Here is a 25922-nt window from a genome sequence, read left to right as displayed (position 1 = left end):
ATGGCTGGATGGCATCACTGACTCAATGGACATGAGTTTGAGTAAGCTCCAGGAGTTGGTGACAGACGGGGAAGCCTGGAGTGCTGCAGTCCATGGGGTTGCAAATAGCCAGACACGACTGAGCGACTGGACTGAACTGAAACTGAAACTGATAGTCACTGTGCTATACAGTAAAACTTTGTTGCTTGTTGCATATCTATATTTTTAACTTAGAAATCTAGCACTCTATTCATACTAAGTCGAACAAGTGGAATGAAAATGTCATAATTTTTTTAGTTAGGCCAAAAATTTGTAAGTTTTCTAAAATATATATATTATACATACTATTTATATATATGTATACAAAAGCTTTTCTACTATGCTTGATAAAGGCTTGAGAAAGAACATTAAAAAAAAAGAAGAGATGGAGAAATTGGAAAATATAAACCACTTGAAATGGGAGCACAGAACATGAAATAGAAAAAGTGAGACAAACTAGATAAAAGTAAAAGATCATCATATAGTCCAGTTGTTTCTAAACATGGCTGCCCATTAGAAACATATCTGGAGCTTTGGAGAAAAAAAAGCAATATCTGGGCATTTGTATTTCTCAAAAAATTCCAAGATAATTCTTACATCTGGATTTTATTTTTTTTTTTATTTTATTTTATTTTATTTATTTTTTTTTTTCCAGTGGGTTTTGTCATACATTGATATGAATCAGCCATGGATTTACATGTATTCCCAATCCCGATCCCCCCTCCCACCTCCCTCTCCACCCGATTCCTCTGGGTCTTCCCAGTGCACCAGGCCCGAGCACTTGTCTCATGCATCCCACCTGGGCTGGTGATCTGTTTCACCATAGATAGTATACATGCTGTTCTTTTGAAATATCCCACCCTCACATTCTCCCACAAAGTTCAAAAGTCTGTTCTGTATTTCTGTGTCTCTTTTTCTGTTTTGCATATAGGGTTATCGTTATCACCTTTCTAAATTCCATATATATGTGTTAGTATGCTGTAATGTTCTTTATCTTTCTGGCTTACTTCACTCTGTATAATGGGCTCCAGCTTCATCCATCTCATTAGGACTGGTTCAAATGAATTCTTTTTAATGGCTGAGTAATATTCCATGGTGTATATGTACCACAGCTTCCTTATCCATTCATCTGCTGATGGGCATCTAGGTTGCTTCCATGTCCTGGCTATTATAAACAGTGCTGCTATGAACATTGGGGTGCACGTGTCTCTTTCAGATCTGGTTTCCTCAGTGTGTATGCCCAGAAGTGGGATTGCTGGGTCATATGGCAGTTCTATTTCCAGTTTTTTAAGAAATCTCCACACTGTTTTCCATAGCGGCCGTACTAGTTTGCATTCCCACCAACAGTGTAAGAGGGTTCCCTTTTCTCCACACCCTCTCCAGCATTTATTGCTTGTAGACTTTTGGATAGCAGCCATCCTGACTGGCGTGTAATGGATTTTTAAAAAGTGATTACAGGTTTTCTATTAAATGATAGTTTTGGTGATATAGAATTCTATTATTTTTCTATTGACCAATCATGATACAGTGGTATTAAGTGAATAATAGTTACATAATCACAATAGGAAAGATGTTTATCAGTTTTCACAATCAATAGCCAGACAAAAAATAAAAGATAATTACACTTGCAAACCATAATGGGAACATGATTAACCTAACAATATGAAATAATTACATACAATTTGTTGTGGGTCAAGCCAACTGATGTGGTAAGTGGAAATGCATGCAGCACATGTTAACTGCCCAGCCAGTCTGTGTCTTACGGTTGGTGCATTTAATCCATTCACTTTTAAGGTAATTATTGACATGTATGATCCTATTACTATTTTCATAATTGTTTCAGGTTTATTTTTTGCACGTTGTTTTCCTTCTCTTGTATTTCCTGTCTAGAGAAGTTCCATTAGCATTTGTTATGAAGCTGGTTTGGTGGTGCTGAATTCTCTTAACTTTTGCTTGTCTGGAAAGCTTTTGATTTCTCCATCACATCTGAATGAGAGTCTTGCTGGGTGTTTGTAGGTTCTTCCCTTTCATCACTTTAAATGTATCATGCCATTCCCTTCTGTCTTACAGAGTTTCTGCTGAGAAATCAGCTGATAGCCTGATGGGAGTTCCCTTGTATGTTATTTGTCATGTTTCCCTTGTTACTTTTAATATTGTATCTTTCATTTTTGTCAGATTGACTACTATGTCCCTGTGTGTTCCTCCTCAGGTTTATCCTGCCTGGGACTCTCTGTGCTTCCTAGACTTGGTTGACTATTTCCTTTTCCATGTTAGGGAAATTTTCAGCTTCTATCTCTTCCAATATTTTCTCAGGTCCTTTCTTTCTTCTCCTTCTGGGACCCCTAAAACATGAATGTTGGTACATTTAATGTTGTCCCAGAGGTCTCTCAGGCTGTCTTTTTTTTCTTTTTTAAATTTTTTCCCCTATATTCTGGTCTGTGGCAGTGAGTTCCACCATTTTGTCTTTTAGGCCATTTATCCATTCTTCTGTCTCAGTTATTCTGCTATTGATTCCTTCTGGTGTATTATTCATCTTTGTTTGTTTATTCTTTAGTTCTTGTAGATCTTTGGTAAACATTTCTTGCATTTTCTCCGCTGTCTTCCTGAGAGCCTGGATCATCTTCACTACCATTATTCTGAATTCTTTTTCTGGAAAGTTGCCTGTCTCCACTTCATTTAGTTGTTTTTCTGGGGTCTTACTGTGTCCCTTCATTTGGGACATAACTTTCTGCTTTTTCAGCAGATTAACTGTATGTAAAGGGAAGAGGAACTAAAAAGCCTCTTGATGAAAGCGAAAGAGGAGAGTGAAAAAGTTGGCTTAAAGCTCAACATTCAGAACCTAAGATCATGGCATCTGGTCCCATCACCTCATGGGAAATAGATGGGGAAACAGTGGAAACAGTGTCAGACTTTATTTTTTGGGGCTGCAAAATCACTGCAGATGGTGATTGCAGCCATGAAATTAAAAGACGCTTACTCCTTGGAAGGAAAGTTATGACCAACCTAGGTAGTATATTAAAAAGCAGAGACATTACTTTGCCAACAAAGTCCGTCTGGTCAAGGCTATGGTTTTTCCAGTGGTCATGTATGGATGTGAGAGTTGGACTGTGAAGAAAGCTGAGCGCCGAAAAATTGATGCTTTTGAGCTGTGGTGTTGGAGAAGACTCTTGAGAGTCCCTTGGCCTGCAAGGAGATCCAACCAGTCCATCCTAAAGGAGATCAGTCCTGGGTGTTCATTGGAAGGACTGACGCTGAAGCTGAAACTCCAATACTTTGGCCACCTCATGCAAAGAGTTGACTCATTGGAAAAGACCCTGATGCTGGGAGGGACTGGGGGCAGGAGGAGAAGGAGACAACAGAGGATGAGATGGCTGGATGGCATCACCGACTCGATGGACATGAGTTTGAGTAAACTGCGGGAGTTGGTGATGGACAGGGAGGCCTGGCGTGCTGCGATTCATGGGGTCGCAGAGTCGGACATGACTGAACAACTGAACTGAATGTGGTTTTTGTTCTAGGTGCTGTGGGACTATGGTTCTTCTTGCTTCTTCTGTCTGCCCTCTGATGGAGGAGGCTAAGAGTCTTGTGTAAGCTTCCTGATGGGAAAGACGTGGTGGGAAAAATTAGGTCTGTCTCTGGTGGGCAGGGCCTTAGTCAGTAAAGCTTTAATCCAATTATCTGCTGATGGGTGGGGCTGTGCTCCCTCCCTGGTAGTTGTTTGATCTGAGGCACCCCAGCCCTGGGGTCTATGTGCTCTATGGTAGGGTTAATGGTGACCTCCAAGAGGGCTTATGCCGAGGGGGACCTTCCAGGGCTGCTGCTGCCAATGCCCCCATCCCTGTGGGGAGCCCCTGCTGACACATGCCTCCACAAGAGACCCTTCAACGACAGCAGGTAGTTTTGGTTCAGTCTCCTACAGGGTCACTGCTCCTTTCCTTTGGGTCTGGGTTCATGCAAAGTTTTGTTTGTGCTCTCCAAGACTAGACTCTTTGTTTCCCCTAGTCCTGTGGAAATCGTATAATCCAATCCTGCTGGACTTCAAGGTCAGATTCCCTGGGGTTCCTCAGGCTGGGAAGCCTGACATGGGGTTCAGAATCTTCACAACAGTGGGAGAACTTCTTTGGTATTATTGTTTTCTAGTTCGTGGTGGGTATGAGATTTGATTTTATCGTGATTGCACCCTTCCTACCATATCCTGCGGCTTCTTCTTTGTCTTTGGACATGGGCTATCTTTTTGATGGGTTTCAGCATCCTCCTGTTGATGGTTGTTCAACAGCTAGCTGCGATTTTGGTGCTCTTGCGAGAGATGAGCACACGTTCTTTTACTCTGCCATCTTGAACCAGAAGTCTGTCATACACTTTTCCGTCTACATTTTTTTTTTTACTTCTACATTTTTTATATTTTACTTTTACTTTCTCCTTCAGATAAAAACTTTTGTTCTATTGGCGTCATACTTTTTACTTCTACATATATTACAGGGTCATGGTTAATTTTATTACTTTTCATTTAAGCAATGCAGTTGACTCTTGAACAAGGTGGAGGTTGGGGTATTGTGCCCCCTGCAAAGTCAAAAGTCTACATATAATTTTATAGCTGGCTCTCCATATCTGTGGTTCTACATCCAGGGAGTCAATCAATTGTTGATTATGTAATAGAGTAGTATGTATATATTGAAAAAAAATCCATGTATAGGTGGACCTCTATATTAGTTTAAACTTGTGTTGTTAAAGAGTCAATTGTATCTATCTTTTAAAGAAAACTTTTACTCTTCATTCCTTTATATGGATCCAAATTTCCATCTGGTATCTTGTCTCTTATTTTTGAAGGACTTCCTTTAATACTTCTTTTAGTATGGGTCTGCTGGTGAATTATTTGAACTTTTGTAAGTCTGAATTGGTCAATTTTACCATAGTTTTTGAAAAAGATATTTTTGCTGGGCATAGACCTCAAGGTTTTTTTTTTTTTTTTCCCTTTCAGTACTTTGAGATATTATTCCACTGTTTTCACATTTGCATTGTATCTGATGAAAACTATGCTGTCATCCTTGTTTCTCTATATGCTTTGGGTTTTTTTTGCCCTACCTTTAGTATTTTCTTAATCTCTGGTCTGAAGAAACTGAAAGAAATTTGAAGAAATTATGTGCTTTCGTGCAGTTTCTGGCATGTTTCTTGTACTTGGGGTCCAGTGAGATTCTTGGATCCCTGGGCTTAGAGTTGTCATCAAATTTGAAATTTTCTTCGGCCGTTAAGTATTTCTTCAAATGTTTTTTTGGTCCTATACTCTGCTGTCCTTTGGGGACTCCAATTACACATATATTAGATCATTTGACGTTCCACAATTCACTGTAGAGTTCTTCAATCTTTCAGTGAAGTCCCTCACATACAAACGAGTTCCATTCCAAGAGCATGTTCATAAGTCCAATTTGTAAGTTCAACAAAGTTAGCCTAGGTACCCAACTAACAGAATCAACTGTATAGTACTGTACTGTAATAGGTTCATAACACTTCTCACATAAATACACAACAAACACAAAAAGTAAGGAAAAAACCTTTAATCTTACAATACTGTCCCTTGAAACGTATAGTAGGATAGTCCAACAGCTGGCATACAAGGGGCTGGCATCAAGTGAACAGGCAGTAGTTCCTGACTACGAGAGACAGAGACAAGAGATAGCAGAGCTGAAGGATCAACAGTAATAGGAAATGCAATTTCACTCATACACAATGTTGATGGCACAGGTCCCGGTTCACACTGACACTCTTGAAAAAACAATCCAGTGACATCTGGGTAGTAGGTCTTTTTTTCTTGTCAGAGATGACAGTCACACTGGATTTCATTCTGAAGGGCAACCTTCATGTACCACCCTACACTTAGGTCCCAAGTCTCAAAAACATCTAACCTACTGCTGTACCAACTACATCACTGCTGTTTTTATGTTTGCTTCTGGGCATCCTGGGCTTGAAATAGATACTGTTACTACTCTATTTTCTATTTAGTAAAGTACACAAAAGCATAACCACTCGCAAGGATGCAAGCACCTGACAGTGAATGCCAGACACGTGAACTACCTCATGTGACTGGACATGTGAACCCATATTCATCTCTTTGAAAGTTCACAACTTGAAGATTTGTATGTAGGAAACCTACTGTTATTGTTTCATTTTGGATAGTTCCTGTGTTTTATCTTCGAGTTTATTAATCTTTCATTCTGCAATGTCTAATCTGCTGTTAATCCTGTCTAGTATGTTTTTCACCTCAGAGCTGGAGTTTGCAGAGGTTTAATTTGAATCTTTTTGTTTCTTTAATCTTTTAATGTTCAAGCATTTCTCTACTTCCTTGAACATATAGAACATAATGTCTTTGTAAACCAAATCCTATCATGTGTTATTTCCAACTGTGTTGCTACTGATTTTCTCACTATGGGTTGTATTTTCTTTTTCCTTTGCATGATGGATAATTTCCAACTGGTTACCAGACATTGTGAATTTTACTTTATTATATTCCAGATATTTTTCCATTTTTATAATATTCTTGAGATTTGCCCTGGGATCCACATAAGTTACTTAGAAATAGTTTATTTCTTTAAAAGTTTAACTTTTATTATTTCTATATATTAATAACTTTTATTATGTTTTAATTTTTATTAGGTGAGACCAGAGTAATCTTAATCTAGGGCTAATTTTGTCCCACTAATACAATGTTGTCATAAGTACTCTGATGCCCTGTGAAGTATGAGGCCTTCCTCTGTAGTTGGAAGGCCTCATAACATATTCCCAGCTTTGTGTGAGATATGTTGAATGTGTACTCTGTTCCATTTTGGTATTTATTCCCTTGTCTTGGGTTATCTTACAGGCCTTCTGGAAAGTCTGCATATACCCAGCTCTCATTTCTTCAGCACTGTGTCCTAAAAACCCTTATTTACATTGCTCTATCCAGATTCTTGTCTCCATCTTCTCAACTTAAGAGACCCCTCGTCTCCACCTGGATACCTGCCCATTATACCTGAAATGTCTCCAGAGATTATGGCCAATTATATGGCTCATCTCATTTGGTTTTCCCTTCCACACAGATCACTATCCTGAAACGCCTGATGTCCAGTGTCTGAAATCTACTGCTTCATACACATTTTGTCCAGATTCTTTGTTGTTTCTGGTGAGAAGACAAATGTGGTCCTTCTTATTCCAACCTGGTTAAGAAGCCTAGTGATTTTTTCCTTTTTGCAGTGATGATTATGAAAGTATTGTGAGAGTACATAAATTCCTCTCTAACTCCAATATATTAACTGTATTCCTCTAAAAAAAAATGAATGTTCCCCCCTACCTATAATTGTAGCGAGGTTCACTAGCTTCTGTAGCTAATATTGGGGAAGGGAGGGTTCATGGATATAACATTTAAAATCTTGATTCAGAATAGTATATGTTTTCCTTTTGAATTTTAAGTTATCTTTCTGTTAATTCTGTCTTCTTCATTTTAATATTTAATGATTTTTGTCTCATTGATTTTATTTTTCAACTTTCATGTTTATTCTTTAAAAATAAATTACCTTCTTGTATTATAAACTGAAAGCAGAAAACAGCAATGTAGGGATAACTGTGTACTCAGTTCATACTTTAAATGGGTAATAGTTGCTTTCAAGCAATAAACCTTCCCAATACCCATGTTCTTCTTCCAACCAGCTGGGTCTGCATTAGCTTTCCAGGCTTCCTTTCCTATTTTCCCAACACTGAACCCTCTAATGTCAATAACTCTATAGAGCTACCACTTTTCCTGTATTTACAACACTGGAGAGCCACAGGAACGGTGTTTTAAACTCATATTACATACAATCTAGGCTAGTGCTGTCTAAAAGAAATACAATACAAGCCATATATGTAATTTAAAGTTTCCTAAGTAGTGAAAAAATTAAAAAGTTAAATTAATTTTAATAATGCACTTTATTTAATCCATTATATCTAAAACATTAACAGGTAATAAATATAAAAACTTACTAATTAAATATTTTACTTCATTTTGGGGGTAATTATCAAAATCTGATGGGTATAATACACTCACAGTACATTCAATATGTATGTAGAAAACAGAATTTATTCTTATCAATACTTATGTATTGAGTTTCGTTAAATGTTTAGCTGAAAAAGTGGATTTCCATAGCAAGGTTGTTCCACTTATACATGAAAGTTTTCTAAATTAAAAATCTGGTTTTTGTAAAGTCACTCAGCCATGTCCAACTCTTTGTGTCTCCATGGACTGTAGCCCCCCAGGCTCTTAGGTGATGAAATTCTCCAGGGAAGAATACTGGAGCAAGTAGCCACTCCCTCCTCTAGGCGACCGTCCCCACCCACGGATCGAACCTCGGTCTCCAGCACTGCAGGCAGACGCTTTAATCTGAGCCACCAGGGGCTTAGTAGCCACATTTCAAGTGCTCAACAGCTACTGGACTGGCCAGCACAGCCCTCAGGACTTTATGATGAAGAGCTACGTATCATATAATTCCCCATTGTATTTATGCATGCACCCTCTCTATTTCCACACACACTCAAAATAACAACACTGGTGAAGTTCTCATAAAAAGATTTCACAACAGGAAGGGATATGTCAAGAATTTCAGCTCAGGAACAAACTCACAAAATACTGCTTTTACTGCCTTTGAAAAACAATCATACTGCCTTGAAAAAATAAGAGGATTCTGGGAGGATGGCAGAGCAGGAAACACTAGGAATCTCTCCCCACTTAAGACTACAACTGGCAGAATTCCTCTGACATATCTATCTTAAAATTCTGAAATTGACTGAAGGTTTACAACTTCCGGAGGAAGGCTTGGAAGGTAAACTATGGTTATTTTTGGTCAGTCTCAGCTCTTAGCACAGTACAACCCCCCATCTCCAAGGTAGGCAGCCGTGCATATGTTCCTGATGCAGCTTGCACATATCCAGGATGGGTAAAGAGGACTCTGTCCTCTAAATATTGGGAAGTTATATTCTAAGTGGTGATAGCTGCTAGGAGGTCCATTGTTGTTGCACTTCCACACATTGTTGTAAGCCTCCTCTCCTACGGCTGAAGGGGCCTTATAAGGGATTTAAAATGCCAGTGCCCTTTTCTCCCTCCCTTTCATATTTCTTTTTCCCATTTTGGCAGCCAGACATCAAAAGATTAGGACATTCAAAACCAAATACATATATGGGAAAAATTAGAAAGTGTACAGGCTCAAAAAAGAACTGAGAAGACTTAAATTTAAACCTGCAGCTGACCCTTGGAACAGAGACAACCCATAACAATAAAACAGTAACAACAAAAAACTTCAGGTAAGAGGTAGAATCTGATTTCCAGGGATACCATTATTAGATTCAAATATCCAATTTTCAAGAACAACAAAGAACACAAAGCACTCAAGGAAACAGGCAGGTCTCGCCCACTGAGAGGAACAAACCAAGCCAATGAAAACTATCCCTGAGAAAGACCCGACTGCAGGCCTACAAGACAAAATCTAACATTAACAATGCTCAAAAAACACGGACGACGTGGAGAATGTCAGAAACATGACATAAGAAATCTAAAAAGAGACTTCCTTGGTGGCACAGCAGATAAGAATCCGCTTGTCAATGCAGGGATGCAGGTTCGATCTCTGATCCAGGATCTGTGGAGCAACTTAAGCCCTGCACTCTAGAGCCCACGAGCAGCAACTCCTGAATCTACATGCCCTAGAGCCCACATGCTGCAAGTATTGAGCCCACGTTGAGTACAGCCTGTGGGAAAGACTAGAGAGCTCTTCAAGAAAATTAGAGATACCAAGGGAACATTGCATGCAAAGATGGGCTCAATAAAGGACAGAAATGGTACGGACCTAACAGAAGCAGAAGATATTAAGAAGAGGTGGCAAGGATACATAGAACTACACAAGAGATCTTAAACCCAGATAACCACGACGGTGTGATAACTCACCTAGAGCCAGACATCCTGGAGTGCAAAGTCAAGTGGGTCTTAGGAAGCATGACTATGAACAAAGCCTATGGAGGTGATGGAATTCCAGTTGAGCTATTTCAAATCCTAAAAGATGATGCTGTCAAAGTGCTGCACTCAATATGCCAGCAAATTTGGAAAGCTCAACAGTGGCCACAGGACTGGTAAAGTCAGTTTTCATTCCAATCCCAAAAAAAGGCAATGCCAAAGAATGCTCAAACTACCACACAATTGCACTCATCTCACACGCTAGTAAAGTAATGCTCAAAATTCTCCAAGCCAGGCTTCAACAATATGTGAACCATGAACTTCCAGATGTTCAAGCTGGTTTTAGAAAACCAGCAGAGGAACCAGCGGTCAAACTGCCAACATTCACTAGATCATTGAAAAAGCAAGAGAGTTCCAGAAAAACATCTACTTTTGTTTCATTGACTACACTAAACCCTTTGACTGTGTGGATCGCAACAAACTGTGGAAAATTCTTAAAGAGATGGGAATACCTGACCACATTACCTCCCTCCTGAGGAATCTGTATGCAGGTTAAGAAGCAACTTAGAATCAGACATGGAACAATGGACTGGTTCCAAATTGAGAAAGGGGTATGTTCAGGCTGTATATTGTCACCCTGCTTATTTAACTTATGTGCAGAGTACATCATGAGAAATGCCAGGCTGGATGAAGCACAAGCTGGAATCAAGACTGCAGGGATGAAAAAAAAGACTGCAGGGAGAAATATCAATAACATCACATATGCCAATGACACTACCCTTATGGCAGAAAGCAAATAGGAACTAAAGAGCTTCTTAATGAATGTGAAAGAGAGTGAAAAAGCTGGCTTAAAACTCAACGTGCAAAAAACTAAGATTATGGCATCTGGTCCTATCACTTCATGGCAATTAGATGGAGAAACAATGGAAACAGTGACAGACTTAATTTTCTTGGGCTCCTAAATCACTGCAATGGTGACTGCAGCCATGAAATTAAGACACTTGCTCCTTGGAAAAAAAGCTACAATAAACCTGAACAGTGTATTAAAAATCAGAGACATTACTTTGCCAACAAAGGTTCATCGAGTCAAAGCTATGGTTTCTCTAGTAGCTATGCATGGGATGTGAGAGTTGGACCATAAAGAAAGCTGAGCACTGAAGAACTGATGTTTTAGAACTGTGGTGTTGGAGAAGACTCTTAAAGAGTCCCTTGGACTGCAAGGAGATCCAACCAGTCAATCCTAAAGGAAATCAATCCTGAATATTCATTGGAAGGACTGATGCTGAAACTGAAGCTCCAATACTTTGGCCACCTGATGCAAAGAACTGACTCACTGGAAAAGATCCTGATGCTGGGAAAGATTGAAGGCAGGAGAAAGGGACAACAGAGGATGGGATGATTGGATGGCACCAACAACTCAATGGACATGAGAATGAGTAAACTCCAAGAGTTGGTGATGGACAGGAAAGCCTGGCATGCTGCAGTCCATGGGGTCGCAAATAGTCAGACACGACTGAGCAACTGAACTGACTGACCATATTTATCAACAGAATATGGTCAACTCTTCCCCAATTATTTATAGCATGAGATAATCACAACCAAAATCCCAATAGAGTTTTTTAATAGAAATTAACAAGCTGATTCTGAAATCTGTATGGAAAAGTTGTGATATGTCTTGCTCTATGTAGAACAAGTTTACCTTTTCCTCACACATTCCTAAATAAATCTTTTAAACTACAAAACTATCCTCATTTGTAACTAGACAAATAAGTATCATTTCTAACTAGACAAAGAATACTTCTTGAGCATTCCTGAGGCTTGATAGGTATTCCACCAACCCTGTGAAACTGAGGTTGAGATGTTTGGGTAATTCTAAAGTTGGCATTTAAGACCACATATGTGGACTACCAAGGTCATCTTTCCTTCTTTACCACACTGCTTTCCCAGCTCCCCAAAGACAAGGACTAAATTTAAAATTTTTCACTATGTCTAACACATAACATCTTAATAAAAGCTGACATTGGTAAAATATAAGCCATATCTTCCCAAACTCACCTAAGTATATGATCTAAATTAAGCTTTTCTTGGCAAAATCCTCCCTTTCCCACTCTACTCCTACCATCTCTGGTTTAGTAACACAGTTCATCAAAAGGAGGCACTTATGTGTTATTAATAATTCTCCCTTGCTCCTCTCTGCAATTTCTCAGCCAAGCAAAACATCTCAAACTCAGATGGCCCTGGGAATGAGGGTACTCTGCTAATACTCCAGAGACAGTAATTTCTCCAGACATGATGATCCAAGATCACTTTTCTCAGAAATTATTTTAACTAAGGAAGTTTACTGTTTTACTGAATAAAATCGGTCACATCACTTCGTTTGTATTCCCTAATACAGGTCCAAGTTTGCCAACCTTCTCAACTATGGCATTTGACAAATCAGTAAAACTACTAACCTCCTCCAAGTTTAAGAGGTACTGAAGACAAGTAACCCTGTTCTGACACTGTTCTCAGTTACAATGCTTTAGCTGTAAGTAACAGAAAACCCAATCAGGAATTTTATTCTCTCACATAAGTGAGGTGGCAGGGAAGTTTCAGAGTTGATTAATTCAGTGGTGCAAATTCATCAAAGATCAAATTCTTCCATCTTTCTCCTCTGGCATCCTTAGGATGTTGGCAATTATTATCTCATAGTATCCTCACAATAAGCCTGTGTGTTTCATTAATGCTGCTGCCTGATGGTTGCCTGGTATGAGGAAAACAATTTTCTCACAAGTACTTTGGAAGGCAATTTAAAGTACCTACAGAGTTTTTTTTTTTTAATGTGCATATCCTGTGATCTAGCAATTCCACATCTAAGAATTCATCTCAGGAAATGTTAAGTGGACAAAAACAGGCATAAAAATGTCAATTACAATTTTTTTTTAACAGCAAAAAATAAGAAACAGCCTAAAATGCCTATCAATAGGGTGTGACTACTTAAATTGAGAGACTCATATATTAGAATACATCACAGCTGTTTAACATGGAACTATGTACAAGTTTTGTTGATAACAGTGAAGCTGCAAAGAGCATGTGTACATAAATAAAGATACCCATGACACTAAAAAGGCAACAGGGAATTCCTGGTGGTCCACTGGTTAGGACTTTGCACTTTCACTGCCAAGGGCCTGTGTTCAATACCTGGTCAGAGAACTAAGAGCCCACAAGCTGTGTGGCAAGCCCCTAACCCCCTCCCCAAAAGAAACAAAAGCAAAAATAGATAAATTGGACTGCATCAGAATTTGGAACTGTGTATTAAAAGACAATCAACAGAGTGAAAAGGTAGCAAATATTTGCAAATCATTTAAGAATATGTAAAGAACTAGTACAAATTAACAACAAAAATATAACTTATTTAAAAATGGGAAGAGCACTTTAAGACATTTCTCCAAAGAAGACAAATGACCAATAAACACATGAAAAGGTACTCAACATCAGTTTATTATGGAAATGAAAACCAAAGCCACAACCTCACAACCACTAGGATGACTGCTCTCAAAAGCAAGTTCTGCCTCTCCAAGAACAATCTACGAGGTTGCAGAAGTGGAGCAGAAGCAGCAGGCCTTTTGCAATTTGCCCTACAAGGAGCTGGTACAGCTGTGCAGGGCCCAGCAACTGCTGAGCCAGGCCTGGGGAGGAAGCAGCACTCCCTGCTACAGGTCCCTCCAAGGAGGAGGCACCACCCAAGAAGCCTGAGGTGGTAAAGACACACCTGCAGGACATGATCATCCCACCTAAGACGGGCAGCATGGTGGGCATCTACAAGGGCAAGACCTTCACACAATCACCTACACAGCCAGGCCAGCATCGGGACCACTCCTCTGGCTTCATCCCCTTTAAGTAGCCTGCCTGGCCAATAAAGTCACAGACTTCTCTATTAAAAGAGTTGTTTTACCAAGGAAGTGAAGAAATTGAATCCTTTGTGCACTAATTATGAGAAAGTAAAATGGTGAAGATGCTGTGGAAAATAGTATGATGGCTCCTCAAAAAAATTTGTAAGCATATGCTCCAAAGAACTGAAAGTGGAGTCTCAAAGATGCACAGCAGCATAATTTACAAAAGTAAAAAAGTGGAAGCAACCCAGGTGTCTACTGACAGTTAAACATATAAGCAAAATATGGTATACATACACGCATCCTTAGAAAGGAAGGAAATCCTGACACATTCTACACATTCTATTTATATGAGGTACCTAATCAAACTCAGAAACAGAAAGAATGATGGTCACCAGGGGCTCAGGGGAGGGAGGGGTGATGTTATTATTTAATGGGTCTAGTTTGATTTTTGTAAGATAAAAAAGTTCCAAGGATTGGCTGTGTAACAATGTGAATATACTTAACATTACTGAGCCCTACACTTTAAAATGGTTAAGATAAAAATAAAATGGTTAAGATAGCAAATATAATATGTATATATTTTACCAAAATTAAAATTTTTAATTAAAAGAAATTTTAAAGTAAAAATACCAAAATGAGAAACCAAGCTATACATATTAAAAAAGAGCTCAGAAGGCATCCAACTCCTAACCATGGTTTTTTATGGAGAACATTGATGGGGATTTGTTCTCTGGTCTATATCTTTCTGTGTAGTTTGAAGTTTTAAAAATTTCACTGGATATGTTTTTTTCCTATGTGGTTATGATTAGTTCTAATAAGAATAAATTATGGAATAATTAATAATAATTAATAAGGAAAAAGATCCTGGGTCAACCAATTAACAGGAGATGGTGCTATTAGGCTTTCCCCCAGGAAATGCCTGTTGTATTTCCTGGCCAGTAATGCCTCAGTCCAAATTAGAGACCCACTCTAAAATCCTGAAACTGACAAATGTGACTCAAGAACAGCTGGTGCCTGCATATACAGAATTCCAGTTTTCCCAACTATTTGACCCTACTCTCCACCTGCTTACTACTAACAGAACACCAGGCCCGAATCAGCACTTCCTGTCTCAGAGGCTATTCTCCTCCCATCATTCCCTTCAACATTATGAGAGTTACTGAGTGGTTAGGAAGACCCCTTCAGAAACCAACCATTCCAGAAAAATAACTGCTCAAATACCAAGAGCTGCCAACAAGAGCAGATTCCCAGCAGCACATACTAATAACCTTAATGAAGCAGAGTGCAATGCCACCTATAATACAAATTCTGGTTGGAAGAAAAGATCTACAGATTGTGGAAAAGTACAACTTAAAAAGCAAACACCACAGGTTCCAGTACAGCAGGAAAGCAAGCAGAGATTTCTAAATACAGAGCTCAATTTTAAGAGTTCGCTGTACCTTTATTTCTATCATCATTTGCTCTGTCAAAAATAGACACTTCCATGTCTTGATCCATTCAGAATAAGCCACAGCAGGAACAGCTTTGCTTACACAGGGTGGGCAGGTCAGAAAGGCAGCATGGGGAAAAGAAAAAGCAGCCAGCAGGTTTTCTTAGGGATTACATTGCTCCAGCTTTTATCCTTCTTCTCAGCTATTTTGGTGCCAAGAAAGCTGCAGGGCGGTCTTTGCTCTGCTCTCAAAAAGCTTTTCACCAGAAAGGCTGAAGCAGTCTCAGGGCTGCAACTCCCTCTGCTGCTTGATGTTTTCTTTGCATGCTATAGCAGGTTCAATTGAATTTCCAACTTAAGATATGTTAAAAGCGCTAAACCAGTCCTTTATTTAGAAAATATGACCAAAAAGGCACAACTTTAAATGGAGTGGGACAGCTAAAATGCCAAGTTCTAAGTTGGACTGATTTCTACACTCACCTACAAATCTTCTCTATCTCACAAAGTGATTCTTTTACTCAGTTTAAAGAAAAGTTCTACATCACCCTCATAGGCACTTGGAAAAACAAGAACTGGACTTTTTGGTTCTTCCTCAGCTACCCTTAGTAACACTGCCTATTATCAGAATTTAAGGTAGGTCTTATTCATCTTTCAAGATTCAGCTTAAAAAATACTTAGTACCTGGTATTGAGGCTATGTTTGTCAGTGTGTTTCACTGTATGTATTCAACTAAGAGTGATGCTCAATAACCATTTAATAGAATTCTAATCAGAACCCTGATATACTGGGAGAAGCGAGAACTAATGACATAATTTAATTAGAAAATAAGCAATTACTGGAGGAGGAACCAAAATCTTTGGAGATTAAGAGTATGAGAGGTGTTTCTTCAACTAACATTCTATTATTCTGCCTAACAGTAGTTAACCAGTGTTTCCTGTGGGTCTTTTTCAGATTACCAGTCTCACAAAGTCTCCCTCTGATTAGCTCTTAACAGAGCTCCTTTTTAATTAAAACCTTCATTCTTTGTCTATATCCAAATACTCCTCACATTCTGACCTTAGTGATAAAAGAATACACAAAGACCTCACACAGTAACTCTGAGAGAGTGCTAGGCAGATCCTGAGCCCTTATAATGTCCTCAACATAATGCGGCTACAAGTCCTGGTATCCCAGCTTCCAGAATTAGAACTGATGATGAAAACATATATTGGCACCATAATCTTTACTTTTATGAACACTCTCCTGCTGCACCACCCAGTATCAGAAGTCACCTCAGGTAGAATTCCTATTCTTTGCCTTAAGGATCTACAAATCCCAGTTCTGTGAAAAACAAGTGCTCAGGGCAAGTGCCATCCCTCAAAAAACTTTAAAATAAACACTGACAGCTAACGGTGACATTGTGTAAAAACATTAACTGGATAGAAAAAATAAGGTAAATATTTTGATAAAAACAGTCCCACAGCATTTATTGTCATCTGGTAATAACATAAGGGTGAGCAGAACAATATGAATACAAGTTTTAGAACTACATCTCTAACAAAAGACACCTAAAAAACCCAACGGTATTGCCAAACAATTTCTCACTTCATCTATCACTTCTAGTTGGAGACACTTTGGAGCAGAGTAATGTTATCTCCTTTTAGCATGATCCGACCTGCAACACAAAATTAAAAAAAAAAAAAGAAGAAGCCATTAATAGTCGCTCAGAAAACTGTGTACCTTTTAGCTTCAGAATTTTAAATTGTTCTTGAGTGATTCTAAAAATGCTTTCTCGTCTGTGAAATTATGTGACATTTTCCAATGTTGAAAGGCTGTGCATATCAGACCATTTGCACTTTTCCAACAATAACCTAATGATGGCAGAGAAATGTTATCTTATGAAAAATACAGTTTCTATAGACCAAGTCAACTATCCCAAAATTTCCTAAAGCTGATTTTGCAGAAACTGAGAAATGAGTTTTTTTAGGAAATGCAGCATTCTTAAGAGTTCTTAATAAAGATTTCATCCTGTGATATACAAACTTGTTTAAGTTTTACCTAACACTGTCTAAATCTGTTTGAGCAAAGGACAGTCCTCCTGGGAAACATCTACAAATATCTTCAGGAACACTGGTGTTCAATAGAACAGTTTGAGACATGTTAATTAGCACCATCAGCAATGGCACAAGTAATATTAACCTGTTTTACAGAGTTGATATTACCATGAGCAATCAATACTTTGCAAATAATTTATAGATAATGTCAGTAAGGTGAGCTTGCATTTCCTGATAAGACACGTTTATATTTGAAAAATCCAGGCTTTCAAAAAGCCTAGGCAGGAAGAAGCTAAGCAAAACATTATACCACTCTCAGAATCTACTTTCCACATAGCTAGGATAAGGCTCAAGAGAATCCTCAGGGACTGGGAAAAAAAGGCACTTGAAACCTACCACTTTTAAAAATACTAGTGAGCTGTCAATTGGGGCATTAAACAGTTAAAGACAAAACGCCTAAATAGACCTCAACTTAATGGAATTTGAATAGAAATTATTTGAGTCTTGAGGAAGCCACAAATCCTAAAGAACATGGGTTAAGAAACTGCCTTCACTATTCAAATATTTTAAAATTTCTACTATGTGGCATGCACTAAGTATATCAGGGAGCAAAACAAAGAGGACTCATGCATTAGTGGAGCATGTGGTCCAGTGGCAGACATTAACAATCCCAATAATGAATGTTTTACTACAAATTTAGCACAGCATGCCCTCCCTCCATCCCCACCCCAAGCAAAACAAAACCTAACCCTAGCAGGAAGTGGTATTTGACCTGAGTCCCAAAGACACAGGGGACACCATACACAAAAAATTTATGAGGAGACAGATGTGTAGATTTCAAGAATTCAAAGAAGTGTGGATGATCCTCAGAAAATGAAGTACAGAGTGATACAAAATGAGCAGAGGGAGGTAAAGCCAGATCATGAAGGACTTTGAAGGATATATTAAAGATTTTCTTATCCTCTGAGCAACAGGAAGCCACCAAAGGATTTCAAGCAAAGAGATAACAAATTCAGGCCAGTGTTTTAAAAAGATGACTGGAATCTGCAGAGCAAATTGGAGTTGCAGAGAAATTTATTAGTAAACTGAATAGAACTGGTCCCATTTACTACGGCAGGAAACACTAAAGTAGCTCTAAATAGTGTGTCAGGCATTGGAATTGAGTTTGATTCTGATATGCTAATTTTGAGGAGCCTTTGAGACATCCAAGTAGAAATACTGAAGAGGCTGAGAGAGGTCTAGGGCTACAAATGTATATTTGGAAGTCAACATATAAATATAACTGTAAGTGCAGTCTTGAGTACCAAGGAAAATAATATTGAGTGATAGGAGGACTGAGAACCAAGACTTAAGCAACTCAAACATTTAATGGCTGGGTCCTAAAGAATGAATATATAGAAGTCTCAAAAAGGAACAACTAGTGATGAAAAGGGAAAAGCTGACTACAGTATCACAGAGCCAAATGCTGTTTAGAGCTCAATAAAATGAGGACCATTAGATTTAACACCATTTGTCTTTGGTAATCTTGGTGAGAGCTCTAGACTGGAGAGACAGAAGCAGAAATGGAGTGGGATAAACAACAAGTGGCAAAAGATGATTTTAAGAATATACTACTCTCCCAAATAATTTCTCAAATACAAACTAAATTTAAACATGAAATGAGTTGCAACTCATTCATTCAATTCTGCAAGTGAATAAAAATTTCTATAATTCTTTAAGGCCATTTATATTCTTACCCAGTTGTTTTCTTGACTTTGTTTTAGAATGAATCTCTTCTGCATCATCTAATACGAGGTTCATATACTCATCGAAACCCTAGAAAAACAAGTCAATTGACTGTCATCTTCATGTAAAATCATATCCAAACTGTTCTAAATGAATACAGGAATATATAAAAATGCCAAGTTCAGAAATTCATCTCTCCACTGATCTTCCAGCTGAAACACCACATCTCAAGTCTCTTTTTTTTGGAGGGGTGCCCCACACAGCTTGCAGGATCTTAGTTCCCCAACCAGGAATTGAACCCAGGCCACGGTACTGAAAGCCTGGAATCCTAACTACTATGCCACTAGGAAACTCCCTAAGTCTCTTTTTAAATAACAACGAAAGAAGGAATGTACTTCAAATTACTTCTGGAACTTTTGGGACTTTACACTTCATTAACTATGCCAAAAAGTCATCCTCCCCATCTTTTATAACCTACTCAGTACAGTGTGTGTACATATATTAATTAACTTTTCCCATGTTCCCACAAAGACACTATCACTACCAACCACCAAGCTTGTTATTTCAACTAACAAACAGGGGAAGGGGAGATTACTGACGGAATCTACTACACTGTCTAAAAGAAATACCAGACTCAGTATAACACTTCCACCCATATTTTCTTTCTTTAAAACATTATTTAAGTTACTCTGCTACCCTGGACATCTTATTTAACTACCCCACCCAGTTCTATTCAGGTATCACTAACCAAGAATTCTCATCTTTCTCCCCCCTCATTTTATTTCTTATGACCCCTCCTTTAAAGACTAATACTATTGTTTAAATATTTTATAAAATTAATTTTCTCTCTCTTTTGTGAATTACCTAATCCCTATTAAGTAGAACAATGAGACAAGGATAGTGAGTCCTGAAGGACTTTCTGTGGGTTGGGTCTTTGATTTTTTTATATATTGCTCTGTTGGCCATCTTTTAGGAAATTTTTTCTTTGAACAAAATGCTCTGAGGTAAAATATCCTGGGTACTTACAATGATACAGCCTTCTATCCGCATATTCACTTGCTCATAAAGCCACACCTGAATCCGCGATCTCTGAAATAATCAGAATAACAGAAATGTTAAGAACTAAGTAAACAAAATCCAACCATTTTGGTCAAACAACAGACAAATATGACTCCTAAAAAACTTTTGACAAATAAAAGCCAAGACAAGTCACTAACCAAGAAACATTCTCACTTAACAAATGTTACACTGGAACTAATGATATTCCTGTGTTTTTGAGACTCAATCATATTTCTGTTGCTTATAGTCTCTATATATTTAGAGTGAAAATTTGTGACAAGACAGCAAAAAGGGCTTCTTTCTTATCTACCAGAGCAAACTCCAGCTGCAAGACAGTCTTCTCTAGCTTCTCAGTTTTCCACGTCTCACACCTAATAACCAGGAGCGCGTAAGTTGTTTCTGACTCTTTGCAATCCCACGGGCTGTAGCCTGCCTCCTCTATCCAAAGGATTCTCCAGCCAAGAATACTGGAGTGCGTTGCCATGCCCTCCTCCAGGGGATCATCCTGACCCAGGGATCGAACCCGAGTCTATTCTCATCTCCTGCACTGGCCGGCAGGTTCTTTACTACTAGTGTCACCTGGGAAGCCCTAATAACCAGGAGTGAGACCCTCAATTCCTGTGATTAAAAATTACAACGGCTTGAAATTAATGTTTTCTATTAAGTTGTCACATACTAAAATTTGTCAGAACCACAGGAAACACATTTTCTTTCAGAGATAATTTAAATACTCTGCTCTGCCAAGTCAAATTTTGAGTTGCTAAAAATCCCTCCAAAGGAAAGAAGGCTTCCAGTAAATCCTCTGAACCTATCCCTCCTATCTTCCTTTTCCAGTGTCTATCGATAAGTGTGTCCCCACCCCCCAAAGTGCTTAACACACCACCCTATGACCTAGTAAAAGCTGACTGAAATTTTCTTCCAGTATCTCATCCTGAGGTGCCACGGAAAGGTTCCAATGTTCTTGCCATAATCCCAAGGAAAGTACCAATACCCAAATGCCACTATCATGTCAGCCAGTAATTACTTTTGAAATCAGTAATTTTGGTCTTGCAAAGTAATAACAACACAGTTCTTTGCATGCTTGGCGTTGGCATGGCTGTGTTAGGGGCTCAGTCATGACCAACTCTCTGAGACCCCATGGACTGTAGCTCTCTAGGCTCTTCTATCCGTGGAATTCTCCAGGTAAGGATGCTGGAGTAGGTTGCCATTCCCTTTTCCAGGGGATCTTCCCAACCCAGGAATCCAAGCCGGGTATCCTGCATTGCAGGAAGACTCTTTCCCGTCTGAGCCACCAGGGAAGCCCATGGCATGGCTACATACCATTTTGTCACATTAGACCTTTCCTGGCACTCCTTCTCCTCAAATGCCCTCCCCATCTCCAGTTTCATTTTTTTACTCTAAAACAATGATCAGACAGGAAGAGACAAACAACCAAGTAAATTCACCTTTAACTTAAAAATAACAAAACAGCCAACAACTTACATTTTGCAAGTATCTGAAGATGAGATTCTGCAGGAAGAGTTAAGAAAAAAAAAAAAAAACAAAAAACACGCAAAGCACAGACTCTGCTCCCTGAAACTCGTAAAATCTACACGCATCTCATTTTTCTGAACGCGAACTCTGTGCCTAGGCAAAGAAAAGTGCCCAACTAGGTACCCACTGTTGCTGTTCAGTCGCTAAGTCTTGTCCCACTCTTGTGACCCCATGGACTGGAGCCCCCCAGGTTCCTCTGTACATGGGACTTTTCAGGTAAGAAGTCTGGGGTGGGCTGCAATTTCCTTCTCCAGGGGATCGTCCCAACTCTGGGATCAAAACCCCGTCTCCCTCATCGGCAGACGGATTCTGAGCCACCTGGGAAGTCCAAACACCCACTAGGACATCACTAAATACTATAAAGGAAATGCTCCCCACTCTCATCTTCCTGGAGTTTCTTCCGCGCAGAGGTCTCCCTCCCGGTGGAAAGTGGTAACACCCGCTTTCAGTCAGTATGTAATAAAGGTCGTCCTCCCCGCTCACCCACCACTGCCGCATTCTCCAGCGCAGGGTCTGCCCAAGCCCACCTCCCGCCTATCACTGGTTCTTCAACTCCCCGCGCTTTCTCCTAGCCTCGGCCGCCCCAGGGGCTCATGGGATGAGCGGCCGCACTCCGCTCCCTCGGGCCTAGCCCGTCTCCTCCTTCGCCCCTCATTTCCCGGCCCAAAGCTCCTACTGCTCACGCATCGAGCAGGATACGATGGGCTGCACCATCACCTTCTGCACCTTCTGGCCCTGGCCCCGGTACGCCATGCTGGACACTCACAAGCACCACACTACTCCACACTCTCTCTCAGAAAGCAACTTCCGGAACAACGAGCCGGAAGCGGAAGTGCGCTGTGCTCAGGCGGCGACGTGGGCGGTTCCTGGGGAAATACCTCTCTAGCCACAGGAGTCGGTTATTTCGGTGCTCCAGAGCCTCCCGGGGAGGCCGCACGGCGGCAACTCCCTTTCGGAAGGCGGGTTGGTCCTGCAGCGCCACCTGGAGGGAGGCTTGAGGGGAAGCGCGGCTTCGGTTGTGCGGCGGCCGCGGCTGCCCATCGCGACTTCGCTTTTGAGTCGGTTTTACGAGCCGGATCGTTCCCCTGCGTACCTCCTCTGAAATGGTGTGATTCAGTGGTTTTTCTAAGGCCTGCTTCCCTGGGATTTAGGCTTGACAGCCGCGTCGTTGTGGACAGGGTAGGGCTGCAAGAAGCCCAAACTCAGGGCTCCCGCAGCTGACACTTTGGGCCACAGACGATACGATTTCGAAAGCCGGGTGCTGTGGTTACTCCAGTAACTGATTCAACTCTCATCAGCTTTTTGGAGAGCTATCTGTTAGGTGTCAGTGGAGGATCAATGTTGAATGAAAACCCTAAAACCTGATTTCTAGGCTCAAATGCTGCACGCTTATAGTGTGTGACCAAGAATGTTACTCACCCTTGCCCTGTCTTGGCTTATTGGAGATAACGGAGATATCTTGGCTTAATGGAGATAAAAATGTTCCTTCCTCATGGGGTTAAAGATCCAATGAAGAAGTAGTGTACGTGTGTACACATTAAGGTCTCAACCTTCCAACATATCGTTTCCTGGGTAACACAGCTGGAGGGGAGGGGTCGGACTTGGTTAGGCTATATCCTGGGCTGTGGGCTGGCAGAAATTTCCTTTAACTGGAATACCCATTTTGTAGATGAGGAAATTGAAACTCAGAGTCGAAGGGACTCGTCCAAGGGGACACCGCTTAGATTAGACACCACTTAGACACACTGCTGCAAGTAGCAGAATCGTAACTTGTTTAACTGAGATTGTTACCAAACCAAACTTGGGTCTGCTCCAAGGAGGAGCAGTAAAGCCAAGCTGTTGACACTGGTTTGTGGTGAAGGACAGCTAGAGGAACAGGCAGCTCACCATCAAAAGACCCAAGCTCCCGGCTGACTTTTAGGAGAGGATTTTTAAAGACAAAGTAAGGGAGAAGGTTGAGGCTACATGATCAGCTCATGCACAATTCTCTCACTAGGTGGTGAGGTAACCAGCTGAGGTCACAGAGGTCAGTATTAAGGATCCTCAGGCCCCAGCCAGTCTGAAGGCTATGTGTTCAAGGTCACAATGTAGTTCGCTTTTTCTCCCTGGTAGCAGTTTTAGTATCTGCAAAACAACTCAAGGATATGGCTCAGTATATTATCTATAGCCCTTGACTCTGTTTTATGGCTAAACTATCATTATTTTGTCTTGTTTGACCGTTTTCCTTTGTTTCTGCATTTTCTCACTTCTCTAATTAAATTTACTCTTAGAAACTCAGGGAAGGCCTAGGAGGTTAAAGCTTTTCTATAAATAAGAGGAAAGGGATACAAAGGAGTCCGTCACCTGGAAGGCCCCACAGAGTCCTGGCTCAGTTTCATGATCTTCTGTTTAAAGAGGGTAATAGTAATAACAACCTCATAAAAATGTGAGATCAAAGGACATGAAAGTAATTTTTTAAAAGGACCTAGAAAACACATGGAAAAGTTGAGATTTGATGAATTTGAAGACAGTGTGAATAGAACACACAAGTATACCTGTGTGATCTCAGATTCAGAAATGCTTAGCTACTTGTTTTTACATTTTCCTATTTCTGAAGGCACGATTCCTAACTTTTAAGGATTGATCTTTACAACCAGTCAGTTGATTCATACAACTCATGAGAAGAGATTTACTTTTTCTTAATGATTTTGCCATTTTCCATTTAAATCTTTGATCCATCTAGAATTTATACCAGTATATCCTAGAACTGATGCAACTTTAAAGTTTCTAGGTGGCTACCCACTTGTCCATCACTATTACAAAAAAAAAAAAAAAAATAACCATTTGTTCCTCATTCAATTTTAAATGCCAGATTTATAGTATATCAAGTGTGTGTGTAGGTATATGTTTTTATGTATAGAGTTTATATTTTGTTCAGTTGATCTTAGTATCTATTTAGACTAGTATCACTGTTATTTTTATTTGGCAGGACAAAAAGTTCACAGAATTTTCCTAGTTATTTTTGTTTTTCCTTAAAACTTCAGAATAAACTTACGTAATTTTAAAAAGTCCTATTGGTATTTTTACTGTGATTATACATTAAACCTAGAACAACTTAGAATTAATTTTTTTAAATCTAAGTACACGATGGCTATTTGTTCAAGTTTTGAGTCTTTGAGACATTTTTAGTTTTCTTTGTTTCCCTGGAATCTGCCTGCAATGCAGGAGGTTCAGATTCAATCCTTGGGTGGGGAAGATTCCCTGGAGGAGGAAATGGCAACCCCCTCCAGTATTCTTGCCTGGAAAATCCCATGGACAGAGGCACGCTAGCGGGCTAGTCCATGGGGTTGCAGAGAGTTGGATACGACTGAGTACACAGGTGTTAGTTTTCTTTAGTTTTAATTTCTTTGTAATTTATCTAGTTTAATCATAGATAGTTCATCTCTCTTGTTCTGAAAATTTGTATTTTACTCATTTGTATGCTCTAGTTAGTTTTGAAAAGTAATACATTCAATGATATAAAAATTATATAGTTTTCCATGAATAAAAAGCCATCAAAATAAGCAAAATGAGAAGATCTGGGAAAAGCATGTTTGTACTGCATCAAACAAATGGGTAATTTTACTAATACATAAAAAAAAATTACTGTGTAAGAAACATTACAAAGGTTAATGGCTTAAAAAAAAAAAAAAAGGTTAATGGCTTAAAACAGCCCTTTTTTTTTTTTTTTTTTTAAAATTTGTGACCTTAGTGGGTCAAGAGTTTGGACAGGGCTCAGCTGGGTGCTTTTTCTGCTTCAGAAGCTGTATCTAAGGATTTGGCATGTGTATTTGGAAGGCTGGCCCCACCTGAATCAGCCTCCATGTCTATGTAGCCTCAGGGCCTCACCACATGATCTCTCTGGCCGTGGAGTATGCTTTATTATATGGGGGCTCAAGGCTCTAAGAAGCCAAGACTGAAGCTAACAGTACCCTGAAAGGCCAGGTGGAGAACTAGTATAATGTTCACCCCCCAGGCCAGATTCAAGGGCTAGAAAAACAGAGCCCATCTCTCTCTCTCTCTCTCTCTCTCTTTTTTGGGGGGGCTGTGCCAGTCTTAGTTGTGGCATGTGGGATCTAGTTCCCTGACCCGGGATTGAACCCAGGCCCCCTGCATTGACAGCTGGGAGTCTTGGCCACTGGACCACCAGGGAAGTCCCTAAAGCCCACTTGAAAGAAGTGCGTTAAAGAATTTGCAGCCATTTCTAATCTGACACAAAGACCCAAAATAAAAATTGGAAATTTTAACAAAGGAAATACAAATTTCTTCAAACATATGAAAAAAGG

At 39.7% G+C, this 25922-nt stretch overlaps 1 protein-coding gene across 1 annotated transcript; it reads right to left on the bottom strand.

The window, feature by feature from the left end:
• Positions 1-16707: 16707 nt before the first annotated feature.
• SNRPE (small nuclear ribonucleoprotein polypeptide E) lies at positions 16708-22451 on the bottom strand. The gene is made up of 5 exons (XM_043924079.1): positions 22318-22451; positions 21568-21594; positions 20053-20115; positions 19038-19116; positions 16708-16922 (listed from the first exon to the last, which is right to left on the bottom strand). The coding sequence occupies exons 1-5, from the start codon at positions 22369-22371 to the stop codon at positions 16867-16869; spliced, it is 279 nt and encodes a 92-aa protein (XP_043780014.1). The 5' UTR covers positions 22372-22451; the 3' UTR covers positions 16708-16866.
• Positions 22452-25922: the final 3471 nt, after the last annotated feature.

Source organism: Cervus elaphus, chromosome 14 (assembly GCF_910594005.1).
Source record: "Cervus elaphus chromosome 14, mCerEla1.1, whole genome shotgun sequence".
Classification (NCBI taxonomy): Eukaryota; Metazoa; Chordata; class Mammalia; order Artiodactyla; family Cervidae; genus Cervus; species Cervus elaphus.
This window is presented reverse-complemented; position numbering and strand designations above follow the sequence as displayed.

Excerpts from the sequence above, each read along its gene's own strand:
- SNRPE (XM_043924079.1), bottom strand. The coding sequence starts at position 22,371 with ATGGCGTACCGGGGCCAGGGCCAGAAGGTGCAGAAGGTGATGGTGCAG. Across the intron at positions 21,595-22,317 it reads AGGTGATGGTGCAGCCCATC|AATCTCATCTTCAGATACTT; the intron begins GTATCCTGCTCG and ends CTCTTCCTGCAG. Across the intron at positions 16,923-19,037 it reads AAAGTCAAGAAAACAACTGG|GTCGGATCATGCTAAAAGGA; the intron begins GTAAGAATATAA and ends TTTGTGTTGCAG.